Source organism: Taudactylus pleione, unplaced genomic scaffold (genome assembly GCF_031769625.1).
Source record: "Taudactylus pleione unplaced genomic scaffold, aTauple2 ptg000457l, whole genome shotgun sequence".
Classification (NCBI taxonomy): Eukaryota; Metazoa; Chordata; class Amphibia; order Anura; family Myobatrachidae; genus Taudactylus; species Taudactylus pleione.
Window position 1 is genome coordinate 505,425 of NW_028284859.1, and position 22,076 is coordinate 527,500.

Sequence of the window (22,076 nt, forward strand, 5' to 3'; positions counted from 1 at the left end):
TATTTTATATTATTGTTATTCCTATTATTATTAACAAGAGTTTGAAAAATGATTCTGCTTTTATCATTGAGCAAAAGCTTCTAAACCCATTCTACAATTGGGAGGTCACAAAAGCCAGGATACTTTCTACTTTCTGATGACCTTGGCTGTGACATACATAGTGGTAAACGCATTCTAGATGGTCTTGTGATTGCAAGAGGTTTGTGCGTAATGCACAAATATACACACATTGTGTCATTCCACTCAGAGGAATATCATGTACTTAGTGTTGTGCTGGAACGACACAGGGACAATCAGGACATTATACTTGGAGCATGTGGGTGCCAAGGAAGAGTAACACAGCGTACCGAGTGTGTGGTGAAAAGCAATGGCAAGGGGAGGGGGGGAGGTAGGGGTGAGAAGAATACACAGAGCTCCCATTAATTTGTTTACTTCTGAGCTGTGGATCGCAATCCTCTGCATCCAGTTCTGATTGTTTCTTTAGTGGTCATACAAACATATAACGCGCAGCTGAATACACATATTCAGCATCTGATTGGTTCTTCCATGCGCCTGATATGTACCTCTTGGATAGTAGGTGAAGCTGTCTGGTTCCTATGGCATTTTATAGATTACAAATGAACAGTTAGGGACAATGGGCTGTATCAGACCCTTGAACCCAGATAACCTTTCCTCTGTAAAAGGAATGAAAAAAAATTACTGATGTAAGACGACACTTACTTATGAGTAAGTGACACACATTTCAGAAAAGTTATACATTAAAACATTGACCGTGATGCCACATGAAAATATGACGATCCACTAAATATGCAGTAAAAAAAATTAAGTGGTCTATAAACAAATAAAATAAATAATAATAATAAATAATACTAAAAAAAATAACAAAAAAATAAATCAAAAAATAAATAATAGTAATTATAATAAAACAAATGTGACAAAGTATATGAAGGATGAATTTTGCAGCTACTACACTATTTTCATTTCCAGGTTCTAATTTAAAATATTCTTCGAAAGTTTTTCTATACAAACTGTTATTGTTAAGTAATCCATCAAAGAGGACCTATGTGTCCCCCTATCTCCTAACCTGCACAGAACACCTTTGGGACTTTGCTCTCGTAACCATAAATGTTAATCTGTCAAGTCCATAAAGCGGATTTGATCATCGAAGGAGACCTCTCTGGCATGTAATGAGTTAAATGAAAAAAATCATAAAAGAATAAAAAAAAATTATAATTCTACAAATACAGGATTTGCATTATTTTCTACTATAGTTGGGAAGTTTGAGCCTGTTTGTGAAGAGAATGGGAGCTCTAAACCGCTGCCCTGGTTATGCACTCTCTGCTCCACCCCCTGATTACATTAGAGCAGGGAGGAAAATAGAAAAAGCATGTATCTGTAATCTTGCATGATGATACACTTGGCTCTAAGCACTGTACATACTGTACCAGAGCTCTGGCAGAGTCCCAGAGTGGGCAGAGTGCCAGCTGCACAATAACAAACCAAACCAACGTAAGAGAAAAGAGAGAGATGGGAAAGAAAGCATTCCAGGGAGAGAGTGCAAGAGACGGGACTGACGAGGGGAGAAAGCATGCAATAGTCAGACAGAGAGAAAGACATTGCAAAAAAAAAAAAAATGGACAGAACAAAGGAAGAAAGTATAAAATGGCATTTATAATAAGCACTCCCATTCTATTCAGCTGTAAAATTGTGTGACCAGCTGCGATCAGGGATACAAAACTATATACAGTTTCAGTTAGTATTTTCCAGTTTCCCTTGAAACAACTAGATAGCTGGTGATCAATGCTGCAGGACTACAGATCCCAACATCCCCAGTCACGTCTAGCTCAGACAGTAGAGATGTAATAATATTATACTGTGAGAAACTCAATGCCCTGTTGCACTGTAAATTACAAATGTATCAGAGAATAAAACCAATCACTCCTATAGAGCAATATTTCTTCAATATCCTCCCATCTTGTAGTTATACAGCCACAAGGGCACCATGCTGGGATAACTGCACAGTCTACCACACAATGAGCCCTCCAGCTTCTGTAATGGCCACACGCTCCTGACTGCCAAGCAGGAGCAGTGTGAGAGTAAACTGCGGCCACTGGCTATTGGTGACTGAGCACAACCACAGCAGTGACTGTCCAGACAACAACACAGAATGTTGTGTATGGAGCTATCAGCCAGGGATATTGCAGCATAGGACCCTTGAACCCTACTGGTGAAAGGAGGATATGGAGTTATTGGGGAAATGTGCATTTAGATCCTCCCTGCAACAGTTTGTATAGCCAGTGTACTCTCTCAGTCTGTGTTTGCGGAAAGAGCCATAAATGATTGACAGGAGTATAAGACAGACTGCATCCAATAGTCTATGTACGAATAGTGCTTCAGGATTGGATTATCATTGACAGGGCCATAGAGAGCCCGGACGAGCTCCGGTAAAGGAGGGGCGTGGCCTAATTGATGGAGGTGTGACCACGCCCCCTGACTTAAAAGTAAATAAATAAATCACTTTTGCAGCCCCCCCACAGCCATAGGAGCCTGCTCCGGATGCTGCAGCAGCTGCGAGCAGTCTCGCAATGCAGCCCAGCACAAGCTGTGTGCTGAGCTGCTGTGAGGAGGGGGGAGGGGGGGGGGAGACGCCGGACCTGGGCCCTGCCGGGCCCCTCTAGCGAGCCCGGGCAAACTGTACCCGCCCCCCCCCCCCCTCTCGGTGCCCATGATCATTGATTAATGCCAGCATACCTATGCATTTATGTACAGATGTGTCTATACACATCTAGCCTCCTTGTGCGTTAAACAGCCCTTCCAGTCATGCCATGCCGTGGCGCGACTCTGTAGCGCTGACCGTCTTTTCGTGCGGCTTTTCCCTTACAATGCATCCTATTCGCAAAGTGATGCAAATAGAAGGTACAAGCTGCTGTATCTGCATGTGAAATGCTGAGTAATGGTGCATACACACGATCAGATTTTTTCTTCAGATATGGACGATAACGATTTAAAAATCGTTCAGTCGTTCATATCTGATGAAAAATCGTTCATATCTGACATGCCTGAACGATGGACGATCAACGATGCGCGTTCCCGTTTGTCAGATAACGATATCTGACATCTGATGGGTTTGCAGTCAGACTTGGACGATTCCATTCATTTTAATGCAGTTAAAAATCGTTCAATCGTTCAAATCGTTCAAAACTTTGGTCAAATCGTCCAAATCGTTCAAATCGTTTAATCGTTCAGTCGTTCATCTGACAAATCTGACAAGTCTGACAAATCTGACCGTGTGTACGCTCCATTAGTGTCACAGCTGCTGATACTGCAACGTAGCATTTTACATGCACATATAACTGCAGGCGCACACAGAGTATAGGCATGCCGCATATCATTCTAATCAGCATAAGCCCCTTGTGTGTCCTATTTACAACATTTTGCGAGTAAGATGCATTTTAAGGGGAAAAGTTGCACGAAAATGTGCTTAGAACTCCAGAGTCATACGGCACTCAAACGCGACTTGTAGTGCATGGAGGATAGATGTATGTGGACACATCTGTGGGGTGATATGTAAGATTTACACAGCTGAAGTCACTGAATTGTGACTGCGCATACACAGTGTCTGGGGGAGATGTATCAAACCTTCGAGAGAGATAAGGCGGAGAGCTGTCATTTTACAGGCAATGCTAGATAAATGACATTTAGAAGCAGATTGGTTGGTATAGATAACTTCACCAGCAAATCGCTCTCGAAGGTTTGATACATCTCCCCCTTTGAGAGATCACAGTAGTCATCTCCTTGGGAGCTCAGAAGTGACTGGACAGAGTTGGCGTACCCCCCCAGAAGGCACTCTACATGTACAGGTAAGGAGAGGCTTTCCTGGCTGGAGAGGTGTAGTGGAAGAGTAGAGATCTGTCATCAGCCTCCCACAAAAACCTATAATCAACTCACAATCTATAGAGACTATTGGGCTACAGTATATTTATCATCAGTGATTATTGTGGCAGGTGAGTTATTTTATACCTTCAGCCACTTATCGATTTTTTTTACCGTTATTTTGCTGCTATGGAAGCAAAATGATACTCAGCTGCCACATCAACAATTATGGAAGGACTGGTCATTGTAAAAGGACCCTTTCTGCTCTACACGTGTCGCCAGAAGTCTCAGAATCCCCTTCCGCGATTTAACAAAACAATAATGATTGAATAAACAAAAAAAATGGAAATACAAAATATATGATATAATAAAAAAATAAGGTAGACCTGATCAAAACAAGGACTAATGTGACTGGCTGAAATATCCTCTGTAAAGCACTGTATAATATGTGTGTGCTATATAAATAGCCGTTAATAAATAGATAAAACATACCTTCATATTAGACCTGCCTGGCTGCTGTCTTGATCTAGAGGACTTGCCTTCTTATTATACCTATAATAATTCATTGTTGTGCTGTCTTAACTAGAGATGTTCGCTGACTCTTGTGTTTTGGTTTTGGAAAAACCACCCTCAAATGTTTTTGTTTTGAAAAAAAAAAACACAGTTTAGTGTTATGGTTTGTTTTTTTTATTTTCCTTAAAAATTAAAAAAAAAAAAAACAGCTAAAATCATGTAACTTGGTCTTGTTTTTGATTATTAACATGAATAGCATTAATTTCCAGTCATTTCATGTCAATTTTGACCACCTCACAGCACCTACAATCCAAAATACACGAGATCCGGTTTTTAGATCAGAGATCTGAACTTGGCAAGAAGACTCGAGTCCGGACTCTGTTGTACTCAGAACCCCAAATTGATATGAGCCAGGACTCAGTTTTACTCGGTACCCCGAAGTTCGGGTGTGTTTGGTTTTCAGCAAAACCAAACTGCTCATCTTGTCTTAACTAGTTTTGTATTTGTTTCCCCTACAAGCTCTGGAAACATCTTTCATGCAAAAGTGACATGTCTCCTACCAGAAGAGTCTACTTAGAGCAGTCTCCTATAACAGTGTGTTCATAGACTTTGCGTACCTCAGCACAGAATGGGACTTTGCACAAAGATTTTTGTTGATGCCAGGTTAACGTTAATTTACATGCTCCCATCTCCCATTATCAATACAGTGCAAAGCATTGCAGCTGGGGGCCGGGGGAATTGTTGGGATGCAGTTCATGAAGGTTATGTAAACATATCTTTAATTAAATAAAACAAATATAACTAAAGGGGCACATATTTAGATTCAATGTCTTGAGAGGTCCACTTGAAAAAGGGAGTTTAATAGGAAACACAGAACATATTGTTTGGCTTTGTAAAAAAACTGGTATTAGCATATGACCAGCAATCTAACGGAGAGAACAGATAAACACCGGACATGAATTGTGAATCATTATTGGACCCATGAAGATCTAAGCAGTTCTTTGTGAGGAAAATTGGCTGCCTTACATGCAAATTTTAAACTCGCACTATGCAATTTACCATATCAATTTTGTCAGTGAGGCATAGTTTCCTGTGTAGGACAGGCTACTGCTGCCCGGCTGACAGATGTGGACCTCAAAATATTTAAATGGATCGCAGCCTGTATATTTCACAAAGTCTATATCTTATGATCTTTGAAGGCAGCGTGAATGCAATGCACCAACACTGTTCTGTTGGGACTGGGAGGGTTTCTTCCACTACACATTGGTTATAGATAGAAAGTAGGATGGACATGTCATCCTCACCTGAATGAGCTAGCAAGTGCATACGAAGTCTCAAACTGTCCAGAAATCTCTTTCCACAAAGCTCGCAGCCATATGTCTTCATACCACTGTGCAGCTTCCTAGAGGAAATACAAAGAAACCATAATGAGAAGAGGTCTAGAAAATGTATAGAATTTTCCCTAAAACTGTGCTGTCCCTGTCCGAGTATTTGCATAAAAAGGTTTAGCATCTCTTATATCCACTGATAATGTACTGGTACATGTCCTCCGAAAGTGAATTTGGCCATTTAAGCAATCATACAATGTCTACTCAAATGCCAGCAACATGTGGATTAAAATAAAAACAGTAGATTAATTAAACAATGCCTATAAATGAACGTAAATGTCAATAACTCAAATTCTTCCTATGATGAACTAAACCATTCAATGTGATAATCATAAAACAAAATTTACATTGAGAATGAACTGTATCATCACTTAGCATACAAGATATACTACTCATATCCTAGTATACATTTTCAAATCAGTTTTATATCATTCCTGAAGGCATATATGGAAGCTACACACTGGTTGAATGCGATAAGACAGACAAAGACAACCCAAAGCAACATCCTTTTTGTCTTCAGCTTGATAAAACCTTCTGTGTCTTGTTATTAGTACTGGTAATAATAGATTATTATTATCATTTATCGCACTACATGGTAACATGTTCCTAATAATCACAACCACTAAAACTACCAGCGTGAGAAACTTTTTACATGGACAGTCAGAGCTCATCAACAAAGTAGTTACATAGATGGGAGAATTCTTATTAAGAGAAAATAAAAAGTTGCAAAGCTGAAGTTAGATTTAAGGGAAAAAAATCTATTATAATAACTATGACTTAGACCATGATTTAAAATCAATTTCTATGTTTTTCGCCAGTATCTTGGGAAAAAAAACAAGTGCAAAGGGTTTTCATTTAAACCGAGAAGAGAAGTATGCTAGCAGCTGTAATGTGTGTGACAAACGCGGCGTACTATTCTTGAGAAAGTGCTGTCAGCGGATGGTAGAAATTCCTACCTCTTTGCCGGAGATCTCGAAAACTCCCAAAGTTTGAAAGTGAAGAAGGTGCTCCCCAATATTTTGAAATAATAAAAAACAAGATAGCCATGTGACCTGTGCTTTGCTCAGACCATCAAATTAGACATGTCGGAGGGTTCTAGATTCCAAATAAAGTCAACACGTAATATGAACCAATTCCTGCTGCTCCTCTTCATTTGTGTGCATGAGGATTCTAAATGATGGGAATACAATCGCCGCGGGCGGAAGTGGTGCGCGTAAGTTGGCATTCAGAAGTTCGACAGCAGAATGTCGACATGCCTTTAGGTCGATGAGCAATTAAAAAATGTCGACATGGTCAAAATGTCAATATGTTTGTGTTGACTTTTACTATATTTACATTCTGTTGTCAACATATTAATTTGCTTATCTTAGCCTGACCCTAACAATAAGCAAAAAACCTGTATGTCGACATTATAAACCTGTCGAAATTTTAACCATGTAGACATTTTTGAATTTCAACATATTGCTTGTCCATACTGGCATTGTGACTGTCGACATTCAAAACCTGTTGACATTCTGACCGGATCCCCTGAGGGGTTGTTAAAGTTATGGCGTTTGTGTGGGCAGCATGTAGTATTTAGCTTACGATCAAAATTGGTTTGCATTGCACTACTTGCAGTTAAAAAGATTTTATATGGGAAAAATGGGGGGATTAGCCTTTCCACGTTGGCTAGATCAACATCCCTCCGAGCTTTCACCTGCAGCCCCGAGTCCGCACGTCTAATTATAATTTCTTTGCTATAGATTGTTGTCTTAAATGCCTGCTGATATATTAATGCAGATAAGTATCTAATTATTTGATTTGTATTGTTTTAACGTTATTACCAAGATTACTGGTAATGCTGGCCCTTTTCATGGCTAGAGGATGCCTATCATTAAGATAATATTTGCATCCTGCTACAAACTTGTGGCTAACCATTACTACAACAACTTCTTAATGAGAGACGGATGACCTTTGGTATTTACATGGTTACTAAACTAGCTACAAAGTTCATGTAACCACTGATTGGTTGCGCTGTAATTAAACTGCTACTTTTGCAATCGAGTGGAGGGTTAGGCATAGTTTAGCAGAAGTTGGAGTGTCACAGTCTGTCTCGTCCATCCTCGAATAATCGGCTGTGAAACACAGTAACTTATTAAGATAAATATGCTCTTGATCAGTGGCGGCTCCAGAGGTGCAGCAGCAGCGCAGCCCAAAATTCAAATAGAGGAGTCACACCAACTGCCACCCCAAACACTGCTAAACATCGCCAGCCAGGACTGACTGGCAGTTGGTGTGATTCCTCGACTTGAATTTTGGACTGCGCTGTAGCCCCACTTCTGGAGCCGCCACTGATTTTGATCACAAATAATACTGGTTCAGGAATTCTTGAAATTGCCAATAGTTGTGGAATGGATGGATGGATACAGCAAAGGGATTCAAAAAAGTATCTGATAAATCTAAGGAGAGGCACTAATAAAAACAAAAAAACAAAAAACAAATGAAAGTATCTGTAATCCACCATACAGTATGTCCTTGCTAATCTAGCCTCAATATGCCATGCAGTGCGTTATGCCTGGCGTGAGTGAGCAGTCAGGTCCCGCGCAACTCTGATAGCGTCGGGGGGTCTTTTTCTAAAAATGCATCTAAGAGCCGTATTCAATTAGTTTTGCACCCGTTATACTTTTTCGCCTGCCACACTTTTCGCCGACTTCGCGTGTTTTAGCCGCAGAAACTTATTGTGCGCCCCCCTGCTATTTGCCATATTAAGGGCCTGATTCAGAGCCGGACGCTATTTGCGCTCGCTCGGTCAGAAAAAGGGTCCGGCTATTTAAATTGAGCGCTCGCTCTTTGCGGTCTGTTGACGCCTCTATGTCTGAGCGAGCGAACGAAACATGAGCTCGCTATTTTGTAAAGACGCCCCCTGGCCGCTTGCATCCTACGTCATCTCCTCTATTTATTAGATTAATCGAGTACATCGAAAGGCGTCTGAACTGCTGGCAGTGCTTGTGGTAGGTTTATCCTACCGCAATCATGCGAACAGTTCAGGCTAAGAGACAACCAAGTGACATGGTCGATGACGCTGCTTTGTTAATTATGCACACCCTTAAAACGCCCGTTTTGACCGTTTGGCACGCCTGCGTTCAGATCTCCACTCCCCGTTATCAAGCACCTTCCCCTGTTACCACCCACAAACGCCTCATCCTGTCACTCAAATTAGCAGGCACTCGCTATTTGGTGAGCGCTCGATTTCCGATCGCACTGACTGGTTGGTGCATGCGCATTACGACCCATACGCATGCGCAGTTGTGCGAACATCGCTCGGAACGAACGAGCGGCCGCTTACGAGCGGCTCTGAATCAGGCCCTAAATTCCAAAGGACACGAAAACGCGTCCCGGTGAAACTCTAACAGGCGAAAAGTGTTGGCCGAATTGGGGAAATCAGCCTGACACCCCCCAAAAGATGCACTAACATTGGGGATCAATGTAGATGTTCCAGATTAGCCCTACTGAAGCTATTTGGGGTACTTAAGTGTTGTCAATTGGTCCCACATAGCAGCTTTGCACAAGTGGTGAAGAATAGCATTAAGATGGGGTTTTTTTTGGTGAAAATAAGTAGTCCTGCAAATTTTTTTTTTTTTTTAAAAGCACCTTCAGCAAGCACCTGCAATAAAAAAACACCTCCCCCATACTATCACACCCCCCAAAAGTCTATTTCGCTAGTTTTTGCGTTTGTACCCCCACTTTGTACTTTTACAGGGTGTTCTCTTCTCTTGTTGCTTTTTTTGACGCAGTTATCCTTTGGGGGTCTGTCCAAAGGGTGCAGAGTGCTTTCCGCACGTTTGCACCCCAAAACCGCAATTCTGCACTTTTTTCCGCCGGCTATTCAGAGGCCAAAGTTTTACGCCGGGTACATTGTACTGACTTTCCGCACTGGTGAAAAGACGCAAGAATTGAATACGGCGGAAACATTCCACCTGGCAAAATGATGTCACTCGCGATGCTTTACCGCGGATTTGGACTTTTCGCCTAGAATTGAATATGGGCCCTAGTCGCAATGCGATGTGACTCGGATGCACCAGGAGACTGTGCTGATAAATTTGATATGTGTCACATGTATACCTGTGTGCGGCTGAGTCTGTAAACGGAACTTGGCGTGGAAAAAAGATGCAGCCACTGCATCATAGCACTTCGCATGCTGATTCAGAGAGTCACACACAGATATACAAGTATTGCACGTCATATTAATCAGCACGTTCTCCTGGTGCATCCTAGTCGCATTACATTGCAGCATAGATGCATTTTTCAGCAAAAAAGTCACTAGGCGCTAGCAGTCTTTCATGGGACCAGGCGCACCGAGAACGTCTGTTTGGCGCGATTGCAGCAAAGACAAGTGAGGACACTTCTGTAAGTTACCAGACGTTTGCTTGCATTTCACAAACTGTACAGGAACAATATCACTGGCACATTGTTTCCGCCATTTTCAAACAACAAATAGAAAGGGGGGGTGAGCTCATACAGACAGAGAAAATATGTAAAACTCAATCATTATATGCCTTCTATAAAAGTGACGTTTTATTGATGTGGTCTCAAAACCAGATCCACTTTTAAAAGGGGTAATACAATGGCCATAGGTTATAAATATGGAGTACAAAGAACGATACTAAAAGACAGATTACGGCAAAACTTCTATTCTTCCTCTGTTATAAACCATCCCAAATATGTTCAAAGAACTGATTTAAGGTACAAGCAACCACCAAAATCCACTGATAAGTAAAACAAGTTCACATTGTGCAGTGTAAATACGGTATGTATTTTTTTTACTTAATAATAAAACAACCAACAAGAACAACACTCCTTATGCTGGCCATACACTCTGCAATTATCGGGACGATCCGCCCGATATCGGCGGATCGCCGTGATAATTGCAGTGTGTATGCGGGCGACCGAGGGTTAAATATTGCTCGGTCGGGCATGCTGGATTGTCCAGCATGCCCGTCCGATGTGATATTTACCCGGGAAACTGTCAGCCGCATCGGGCAGTGTATGCCCAGCGCGGCCGACAGACAGACATTTCCTGTGTTCCTTCCTACGGAAGGAACAGGGAAATGTCTCCTCCCCCGGGGGCGGAGCGCGGATGTCGGGCTATACACTGTGAGATTTCTCTCACAGTGTATGCCGGCGACATCTGCGGCTGGCATGCAGCCAGATAAAATGTCTGTCGGTCTGACAGACATTTTATCTGGCAGTGTATGCCCAGCATTAGCATGACCAATCTATAGATTATTTTTGGTAACTAGCTAATTGTAACTGTACAAGTAGCAATTTACAGATGTCCCTTAAGGCCCCCATACACGGTGCGATAAAGCAGCCAATCCGACGGATGCTATGATTTGGCTGCTATATCGTACAGTGTATGGGCATGATATCGGCCAGTGCGCGCACCCGTGGGGTTGTAAGTCGCACCCCTAGGTCTTACTGCAGGTACAGTAGATATGGGGATGCGATGTGTGATCCCATGCAGCCCTATGCGGGTGGGGGAGGGGGGAGCCGGCATATCGGGCGGGCGGCTACCCAATCGTTCCGTGTGTGGGGACCATCCGATATGTCGGACCCCCCGTCGCACAGTGCATATCGCCACATGTTGGGCCGGCTTTAGAGTGAAGGGTACTTTGTGCTGATTAAGTTTCCCTCAGAATCTGCAAAGAGTGGAAATGCAATGCTCGCTTTCCTCCAGATTTGCTTAGTTTTTACTGTTTAAACCCTGCTGTCTAGATTTAGGATTCCTCCTTTTGTCCTCGTTCTGATTTGCAGATGTGACAAGTGACGCGGCTGCCCGCAAAGGAACCTGGGGCCTGAATCAGAGATGCACGCAAACCCGATGGTTTGCTTACATCGCCGAATGCAGGGGGACTACACATGAGTATAATCGTTCTGCGCATGTACAAAATGAGTCCTGCGTGCTCAGACATAGTTCCCCTAAGCTATTTGGGGGCGGAGATAGGGCAACACTGCCCTTCTTCCCAGAAAACAGGGGGACGGGGAGGGGGACGGGGAGGGACAATTTTCTGGGAGAGCTGAGACAAGTGTCTGCAACACAACGCAGATTTACTGGCCTCGCGTGAGGTAGCCATTCTGAGTATAGTTAGGCTTACCCAGATGGCCGATACTGCAAACATCGCCACCGATGTCATCGGATCTGAGATGCCGGTAGGAGGAGTCTTTTCCCTTCAGGCGCGCCCTGCAGCATTATAATTTTTTTGCATAGTAGCTGCGTTCAAAGGGGTACAACCCTGAATTAGGCCCTTGGCCTCATGAGAAATGGGTGCGACATTGGCAGATAAGGGTGTGGTCCAATTTATGTCCTTTTTCTAAATCATGAATGTTGTAAAGAACAATTCAGAGAACTTAATCTAAAAAAAAAAAAAAAAAAAAAAAGAATTTACAGTGTAATTTGTTACATTTTATTTCAGTATTATCATTTCACATCTTTTATTTTTATGTCTAAGATTTCAAATACAAAAATAAAAGGTAACAGTCAGATTTCCTAACAATGGACTTTCCCTGATAACCACATGTGCCTGTCATGGCATACACATGCATACATACATGATTACACACTTTATGTATATGTATTTACCATCGACACCTGATTATACGGTAATTTTAACTGCAGATTTGTTATGTGATGTACGATCCCATGCAGCGCTATGCGGGTGGGGGAGGAGGGTGCCGGCATATCGGGCATTCGATCGCTCCGTGTGTGGGGACCGCCCAATATGTCGGCCGTCGGGGCACAAGGTGCCAATCGCACAGTGTATGGACACCTTAACTGTCATTTTACACACTGTTAGAGAAATGATAGCTAGAAGTGGATTGGATGCTATGGGGCAACTTCTCCACTTTATCTCTCTCTAAAGGTTTGATACATCTCCCCTTAAATCTGTTCCTATAACAGGTAATTGAAGCAGGCAAAACGGTTTTCACAAAAAGACAAAGAACTTTATCTCTACAATAAAAAGAAACAAATAACAGGATCTATGTGTCTCAATTAACTGATAAAACTCATGGATTACACTGACAGATTTGACTGATCTATCTGCAATTGCAGCAGAGCCATGAATAAGAATCATGGATTAGGATCTAGGACACCCCATGGAGAAACCATCAGAGAACACTAATGATTTAGGAAATGGCTTTAATTTGCAAAGTGTTACTGAAATAAACATCAAAAACAACAATGCAACGAAAGCAGCATTTAGACGTAATTGCAGATTCAAAATGATGTACATGTAGTATTATGTTAAATATGGAAAGTTTGTGATCGTTTACAGACAGTGGGCCGGATGAAGAGTTAGTTATAAGTAATTCGGACGCATTTTATTGACAGTAGTATTCATCTTCTTAGTGCTGGATTTGCAACTAGTCATCATCCGCGTGCACTCACACCTGACCCATACTAAGTGCAAAAGGTAAATCCCCAACAGGTGTACTTACGTTTACATTAATTTCTGCACAGCCCACATTACCGTCACTGAACTGTGTCTAAGTGAGAACATTACAACTCTTTGGTCTAAAGCAGGGGTGGGGAACCTTTTTTCTGCCGAGGGCCATTTTTATATATATATATATAACAATATTCTCGGGCCGGTGCAGGCTACGCCTCCTCCGTGTGATGTCACACAGGGACGGGGTCACAATCGCTGATGATTACAGCAATGCCCGGAGCATCCTGAGGATGCTCCGGGGAGCTGTAAAGGTAGCGGTGTGACCATCTGAAGCTTCCTAAGGACGCTCCAGGTGGCACTGCTGCATAGAATCTGGCTGCAGGGCACCATTCTAGGCACCTTGCTAGCCAAATTAGGCTAGCAGAAAAAAGCTCTGAGGGCCAGACCAAATGACTCCGGGGCCTTTCTAAAGCCCCCGAGCCCGAGGGACCCCATCCCTGGTCTAAAGTATAGATAAAATAAAAGTGCATATTGCTCTGTATCACCCTACGTATCATGCACAGAGTGAATTTGCGCAAGATATGCTCCGCAAATGGAATTACATTCAACTTTGCATTAATGCTTACATATATACAAAAAAGGGATTTACTTTCCCACAGCAATTTTATTGTGAACATATATGAAAACGACAATTTTACAACAAATGTTTTAACTACTATAAAAATATTTAAAATTGCATTATTAATTATGTGTCTAAATCTTCTACAATACTATACAGCAAGTACAAATAGTACAGACAGAATACACTGTAAACCGTCAACGTCGTGTTCACTCTAGGTGCAGGGTGCTGATCAGTGAGGAGGGCATATTTTAATTTTGAAGGGTAAATTTTTAGACGTGATGTATCACTATCGCAGGGGTCTAATAACAGGCGTTGAAATCCCGACGCCTGTCATTTTACCTACGCCGGGAGCCCCATGCCCGTCATACCGACCGAAGGTAAGCCGGGCGCAGATAGCTGCGCGGGGGGGGGGGCTTCGAGGGTTAGGTTAGGGGCTCCCGGGGGGGAAGTTAGGGTTAGGCACACCCCACCGGGAGGGTTAGGCTAGTGTAAAGGGGGGTCAGGGTTAGGCACCACCCGGGACACTTGGGTTTAGGGTGCGGGGAAGGGGGTTGGTTAGGGTTAGGCACCCCTAAGGGAGGGTTAGGGTTAGGGAGGGGGGGTTAGGTTAGTAACTTACTTACGTGTCGGGATCTTCACTGCCAGTCTTCCGCTGTCAGGTTTAGAACCGTCGGACATGCGTCCGGCTGTATTCCATACCGATCCCAATCGGCGGGATAAAGAGACCGGGAACAAAGTGTAGCTAGTACCTATATTTGTACTATTAAATGCTAAGGGTCCCAGACGATTACAATAGGTAAAGTTGTATTTATGTGATGTCTACAGAAATAAATATTGGATACTTATTGGTTTTGAATAGATGGGTTGCAGCATATTAGTGAGCCACAGCACAGGATTTAGGTTAATGTTACTGTTTATGAAGACCACATAATTAAAATTGTGTGCCCTACTGCTGATGAATCTATTGGTCACTGTAATAGACGTAGGGCAGGCAATGTGGTTTGGTTCTTTTCATTGGTATTGTCCTTACTGACTGTAAATCTATATAACACGTCCTGAAGACATTTGCTTTTTTTCATGATAACTTAACTACTACCCCGACACAGTCTATCGTTGCCTTTGCTACACCGGCCACACATGGGCCGATTCTGCTCCTCAACTGCAACGAGATCAATGCCCAATTAGGCTACACACATAATGGATCACGAAGTATAATTCTGGGCATATGAGTGCAGCTGGAACAGGGTGACTAAATTTCTGATTAGATTTACCAACATGTCATATAATGAGCCAATCAATTTTCTGAAGATTAATCCGGCTAGTATTGGAGTTGTGTATGATGCAATATCCAGCCAATTGTGCAATATCTAATACAGTATTGCAGGTTGTGGTCAGCATCCAGTATTAACATGCCAAATATTACGGCAAGTCTATTCATGTCTTCCAGAGAGAAGAGAATAAGGGTGGGCACACATCAAACGATATGTCGTTCGATTCTGCTGATTGGAGCGACATATCGTACATATCAGATGTGTACGATATGTCATACACATCCCGCCTGCCAGCAGGGTAATCCCATCTGCTGTGCTGCATGGCAGATGGGATAACACGGTGGCCGACAACATACAGCTCACTGCGGCCATGAACATGCGCTATTTTGTTCAGTATGTACGACAGACCGACAACTCGTACCATCGGTCGTGCCGTCGGCACAGATACACATTATTCTGATGTGTACCCAGCCTAAGATTAGCAATTTAACTTACCTGCAGCAAAAGTCGCATACAAACAGAAACTATTTTGTATTCTATTTACGAATGGTTTAGGACTTTCTTTCCCACAATTTATTATCTATTACAAGGATAAGCCCCCGTCCAATAAACCCCAAACTTGCAGAACTGAACCATGGGTATGACAACAGAGGTTTGCGAGATGCTCGCTCCGCCATGCTTAAAATTCACGATTACAAACGAAGAAGAAAAAAAACTGATTCATTTCTTTAACTTCAGTTTCTGTTAAGGGAAGGGCAGTTGCCCACTTAAAAAAAAATAGATAAGGGAAGTAAAGTCCAACCTTACTTATTACAAGGTGTGCAAACATCTTCAAGGCAAGGTCAGTAAATGAATAATTTTACAGAAACCAATATGTCACTGTCTGCCCTAAATTAACCATTGTGATGAGTCTTTAAAGTTTAGCCTCAGTTTTCTAGGGGACGACAGGTAGGGTTGGTGGCCATAAAACTAAAGTATTTAAAAAAAGAAAATAACTGGAGGGAAGGTTATTGTAGGTTTGTGATTGTAGAGAAAGTATAGCGCCCTGGAATCAAAGTTGCTACAGTGTGTTATCATTAAAATTTTGTATTTTATTAATTTTAGAAAAAAAAATCAGAACAGTCAGGTTCATGATGAAACTATAGAGAATTTGTACAGCAGCTCGGTATCAGCTGGTGCTACTGTAAGCATCATTCATCTAATTAGCCTATTATTCATCTAATTAGCCTGGCTTGGCTACTGAAAGATAGCCACACAATTGCAAATCTGGTGATCCAATCTCGTAATTTATTCACAAAATTAGCAGATAACAATTGCACCGTGTGCAGGTTCCTCATGATGGCTCACATACAGCCTGGTCAGCTGGTGAAGGCGGCCACATTTTGCTGCTTGATGCTAGTGCTGAGGGACATGAGCAGTGTCTAATTTAGTTATACACACGTGTTAACAAACTGGCAAGATTCAGCCTTTCATATTCTTGGGCCATATTACTCCTGCTATTGGTGCGGCCTGTTAATAAAGTTAGTGAACATGGTGGTCAACTTCTGACTGCATATACCTATTGAAGAATCTACCTGAATATGATGATCTGGGATGCATGACGCATTGCAATTTGCATGTGATGCATCCCACCACTCATCGCATGCATGCCGGTGTTAATTACGCCGGTACGCATGAAGAAAAACGCAAAAAGACAGCTCTCCTGGTAAGAGCTATCCTTTGGATCATAGCTCTGGAAGTCCCTCTGGTGTCCTTCTGCGCATGCAGAAGGACGCCTCTGCTGCGCGGGGTGCTGGGAGGGATCCCATTTCAGTCAGAATAGAAGTCCTAAGGCTTCTATTGGGCATTGCCATCTGCATTGCCCACCGCATCCAAGCGATACCATTCCGGGGCTTGGTGCATATGAGAATTACGGTCAAACTCCCGGAAATGGCATTTTCAGGGGTTTGACCGCATTTTCGGCTTTGGAGCATACCGCCCATAGCAGCTTGTGGCCAGCATTATTATTTCTTGACTGTTAACTTTCGACTGAGAAAGTACAGTTATGTTATTAAGCAAACATTGGGTATTGTCCAATCCTTAAAGCAGGCAGCAGTATACAGAAGTGTCCTTACACATCTTAGCTGCAGTCGCACTAAAAAGCCCCGCTTGGTGAACCAGGTCCCGTGAGACTCTGCTATCGCCGGGCTTCTTTATTGCTGCTCTTTCTGCAGAAACTGCGTCTAAGCCGCAATGCTGTGCAGATTAATTTAATATGACACTTGAATATGTGTGTGACTGAGTCCCTGAATCTGTATACTGAGTGCTACCATGCAGCGGGCGCGGCTTTCTTCATCCAAAGTTCCGCTGTGCTTCATATACATACTCAGGGGCACAGTAATAAAAGTGTTGCATAACAAATTAATCAGCACAGTCTGCTGGTGCGTCCTAAGTTGGCCATACACGCTACAATTATCGGGGCGATCCGCCTGTTATCGGCGGATCGCCCCGATAATTGTAGAGTGTGGGGGGGGCGACCGAGGGTTAAATATTGCTCGGTCGGACATGCCGGATTTTCCAGCATGTCCATCCGATGCGATATTTACCGGTAAACTGTCGGCCACATAGGGCTGTGTATGCCCAGCCACGGCTGACAGACAGACATTTCCTGTGTTCCTTCCTACGCAAGGAACAGGGAAATGTCTCCTCCCCCGGGGGCGGAGCGCGGATGTCGGGCTGATACACTGTGAGAGAAATCTCACAGTGTATGCCGGCGACATCTGCGGCTGGCAGGCTGCCAGATAAAATGTCTGTCGGTCTGACAGACATTATATCTGGCCGTGTATGCCCAGCACTAGTCATGTCACATTGCGAGTTAGATACATTTTCAGCAAAAAAAAAAGAGACACCCAACGCTAGCAGAGTTGCGCGGGACCTGCCGGCTCACTTACTCACTTACTTACGCTGCATGGCGTATTGAGGATAGATGTATGAGGACACATCTGTACCTGTCTCCACTTCGTCTATATCTTGTTTAAAAGTTTAGATCCCCATCAATCTCTAAACAAAAAGCAAATCCAACCGCGATGGCCAATAAACTGCACTAGGGCTGAACGGGGCTCTGAGTCTTCACCTGCAGCCCCCAATTCCTCCCTGCTTTATGGACATATTTGTTTGTTATAGCTTATAACACTTCTTAACATGCCTGCTGAGACCTTATTGCATATATGTGTCACTTACATTGATTCAAATTATTGTTTTAACTTATTACTGAGATTAAGGGCAACGTGCAGCAATTTTGACCACATATGTTGCCCCTGAAGTGTCTCAGGTTGCCTATCACCAGTGGTCGAAGTGGAAATTTTAAAGTGGGTGTATGGAAATATCAGGGGGGGCTTTACTTAGGCAGTCCCAAATCCTAAGCCCCCCTGATATTTCCATACCCCCACTTCCTCCCCTCACAGTTGTACAAACAGCACACCTCAAAACACAGCACACGCCCCACCACACCACACAACATACTACACCTCACAGGACTGCACAGCATAGAGCCGCTCCACACCTCACCTTGATGTGCTGTGCTCTGCTCAGTCCGGTGACTGCGGCGATGAACTGCTCAGCCCAGTGACAGCGGTGCTCCTAGGCTTCCCTCCCGTGCTTCCCCATACTCCTCGGAGCATTTTTAATTCAGTGCTGGCCGTGAACCAATGACAGCTCGCGGACCTGCAGATCAGCCAATTAGAGGCAGCCACGTGGCCGCCCCTGATTGGCTGCCGGTCCGCGAGCTGTGATTGGCTCATGGCCGGAGCCAAAGTGAATATGCTGCCAGCTACCCTGATTGGCTGCCGGTTCGCGTGCATTTACTTGCGGCCGGAGCCAAACTGTTGACTGGAGCTAAGACAGTGACAGTCCCAGCACCAGTCAGGTGCCGAAGTGAAGTGCCGGTATGACATACCGTTTCATACTGGCACACTTCGAGAAATGCCCATCACTGTAATAGAGGATAATATTAGTTAAGCGCTAAAGGTGCCCATACACGGTGTGATATAGCAGCCGGTCCAACGGATTGGTACGATATCGCTGCAATATCGTACCGTGTTTGGGCATGATATCGGACAGAGCGCTCTCCCGTGGGGTCGTACAATGCACCTCCAAATCTTACTGCAGGTTCATTTGATCTGGGGATGCAATGTACAATCCCATGCAGAGCTATGCCGTTGGGGGGTGCTGGCATATCGGGCGGTCGGCCACCCGATCGCACCTCATGTTGGGCGTCAGATCCCCCATCGCGTCACAAGGTGCATACAATGTATGGGCGGCTTTAGGCTATGGTACCAAAGTGAAAACGAGCCTGTGCTGACAACTTAACACACAAAGATGTGCAGTGCACAAAGGTTATTGATCACCACATAAATTTAGCTTTTCTTCAGTTTCGAATTAATTTTATTTTAATTTTATTTGAAACTGTGATTTTGATGACTTGGGCATTAACCTAATGCATTGTGCCACACGTCTAAGTAGCTGGACTTTCTTCTGTCGTGGTCCGATGGATATCTCAATGCGTTGTTGAGGGGTTCAGAACACATTCCCCTGCTGCCAAGATTAGTCGGATTGCGCACTTGAACATGACAGCCGCAGAGGCAGATACGGCAGCTGCAGACACGAGGTCGGAAGGTAACATACCAATCAATAGCTAGTTACAGGCTTCACTCTGTAAGCAGGAGGAGATGAAACATGGCAGGCATAAATGCTCAATGCGAGATTACACCATCAGATATTGCTAAAGGTAAAACACTACATGGAAAGTGTCGGCACACAAACCAAGCACCCACGTCGCCAAAAGGACACAAAAACTCTTTTCACAATTTAGTAATAATGTAATCCTTATTTTATCAAATCTGATCTGCAAGCCACAAATACCACTACCTAAACTATAGGTTTCTCAGTGACTAGGTCTCACACAGACAAGATCACCAGGTGCTTGTATCTATAATCACTATGAGGAGCACTGCTAAACTGCAGAATGGGTGATGTTCTAGGATCACATTTAATTAAAAAAAAAAAAAAAGAAAATTTTAAGCTACAATTTATATTTTTAGGCACATGTTTGAATGAATGAGAAACGCATCTGCAAGGGTTATAGACACAAAACCTGCTTTCTTATTTATTTATTACCAGTTATTTATATAGCGAACAGATCTTTTGCAGCGCTTTACAGAGAATATTTGGCCACTCACATCAGTCCCTGCCCCAGTGGAGTTTACAATCTAAGGGCCTGATTCAGCTTTGGGAATAGAGTGAGAATTAGCACTTAACTGTGAACCTGGACAAACCATGTTGCAATGCAAGGGGTGTAAATCATACTTGCTTACCCTCCCGCTTTTAGGTGGGAGCTCCCGCTTCCCCACAATATAAAGGGAATCCCCCGCTTTCCCCACTGCCCTGTCAGAAATCCGGACTGCGCATGCGCGACTCGGTCCGGATGTGACAGGCGTGGGGTTTGAGATTGTACGACACGCTTGTGTGGACGTCATGCTTACTATAAGCCAACCACCGCGGGGTTGGGAGTGAGTAGTGGTGGCCAGCCGCCTAACCCAGCCCGACCCAGTGTGGCTGTATGAGAGAACGTGCGTGGGTGGTTGGCAGTGTTGTGCTGCGGCAGCACTGCCTTTACGGCCACAGTGCCCTTACCTCCTCTCCACAATGAGGCGGGACCCGCTTCCTCCTCCGTGGCAGCCAGTGCTACAAGAACTGAGCAGCAGCAGAGTCATGTGTACCAGGTAACTGGAGACTGCACACTGGCCTGGGGAGGGGACACAGCTTCCAGTAAACACTGATATGTGGTATTATTATTGTATAAGGGAGAAGGGACTGTACAGTGATATACGAGGGGAGGGGACACTGCTCACAGTACACGGATATGTGGTAATATTATATAGGGGAGAGTGGACTGTACAGTGATATATGATGGGAGGGGACACAGCTTCCTGTACACACTGATATGTGGTATTATATAGGGAAAAGGGGACTGTACAGTGATATATGAGGGGACACAGCTCACAGTACACACTGATTATGTGGTATTATTATTATATAGGGGAGAGGGGACTGTACAGTGGTATATGAGGGGAGGGGACACAGCTGTCTGTACACGCTGATATGTGGTATTATTATTATAACATAGGAGAGGGGGGACTGTACAGTGATTTATGATGTGGGATAGCAAAGCTCCCAGCACACATTATGTGGTATTACTATATAGGGGGAGGGGACTGTACAGTGATATATGAGGGGGAATAGCACAGCTCCCAGCACACACTATTGTGGTATTATATAGAGGAGAGGGGACTGTTAAATGATATATGACACATCCTGCACTGCTGCAACAGCATTGAGACACCAGCCCACACACAGCAACTGGACAGCCATTACTCTTGCCTGTATTCCCCAGCACCTGCATTTTGCGTATACAACCCTGATCTCCCGTTATTGCCGGCGTCTCACCCCTGAGTAGATATAGATATGGTAGTGTATAGATCCCTTTCAGTAGATGTACCTGGAAGTGAAGTAGAGTGGGGGCGGAAGAGACGTTCCATGGCCATAAAGGACACCAAAAGTTGAAATCTGTTCACTCGCCATAGGTTTATATTTCCCCTCCATGTGCACATGGATAGTAACTAATGACATTGGACAGTGAGTGATGACGTCAGGGTACATCTACTGAAGGGGATATATCCACTACCAAAAGGATATGCCCATTGGTAAAGCTAGACACGCCCCCTTGGGCGGAGCATAGCACACCTCCCTCGATGGCACATGCTACAACCGACTGTAATCTTCTAATTTTGAAGAGTAGGCAAGTATGGTGCAAATACATCATTTTTTTTGCATGTAGGGTAAATACTGGCTGCTTTTGCATGTAGCCCACAAATATTGCACAGCTTTATTATTACTCTACAATTTAGATATCAGTTTGGACACGTCCCTCCCAAATCTAAATCTC

General features: G+C 43.6%; 1 protein-coding gene across 3 annotated transcripts in view; it reads right to left on the reverse strand.

Annotated features, from left to right (window-relative positions):
• Window positions 1-22,076, reverse strand: part of ZBTB16 (zinc finger and BTB domain containing 16) — a 179,871-nt gene that overhangs the window by 73,362 nt on the left and 84,433 nt on the right. For all 3 annotated transcript variants that reach the window (XM_088448540.1, XM_088448539.1, XM_088448541.1), the window contains exon 3: window positions 5,691-5,788. In XM_088448540.1, coding sequence (XP_088304666.1) covers window positions 5,691-5,788 — 98 coding nt within the window. The remainder of the gene's footprint in view (window positions 1-5,690; window positions 5,789-22,076) is intronic.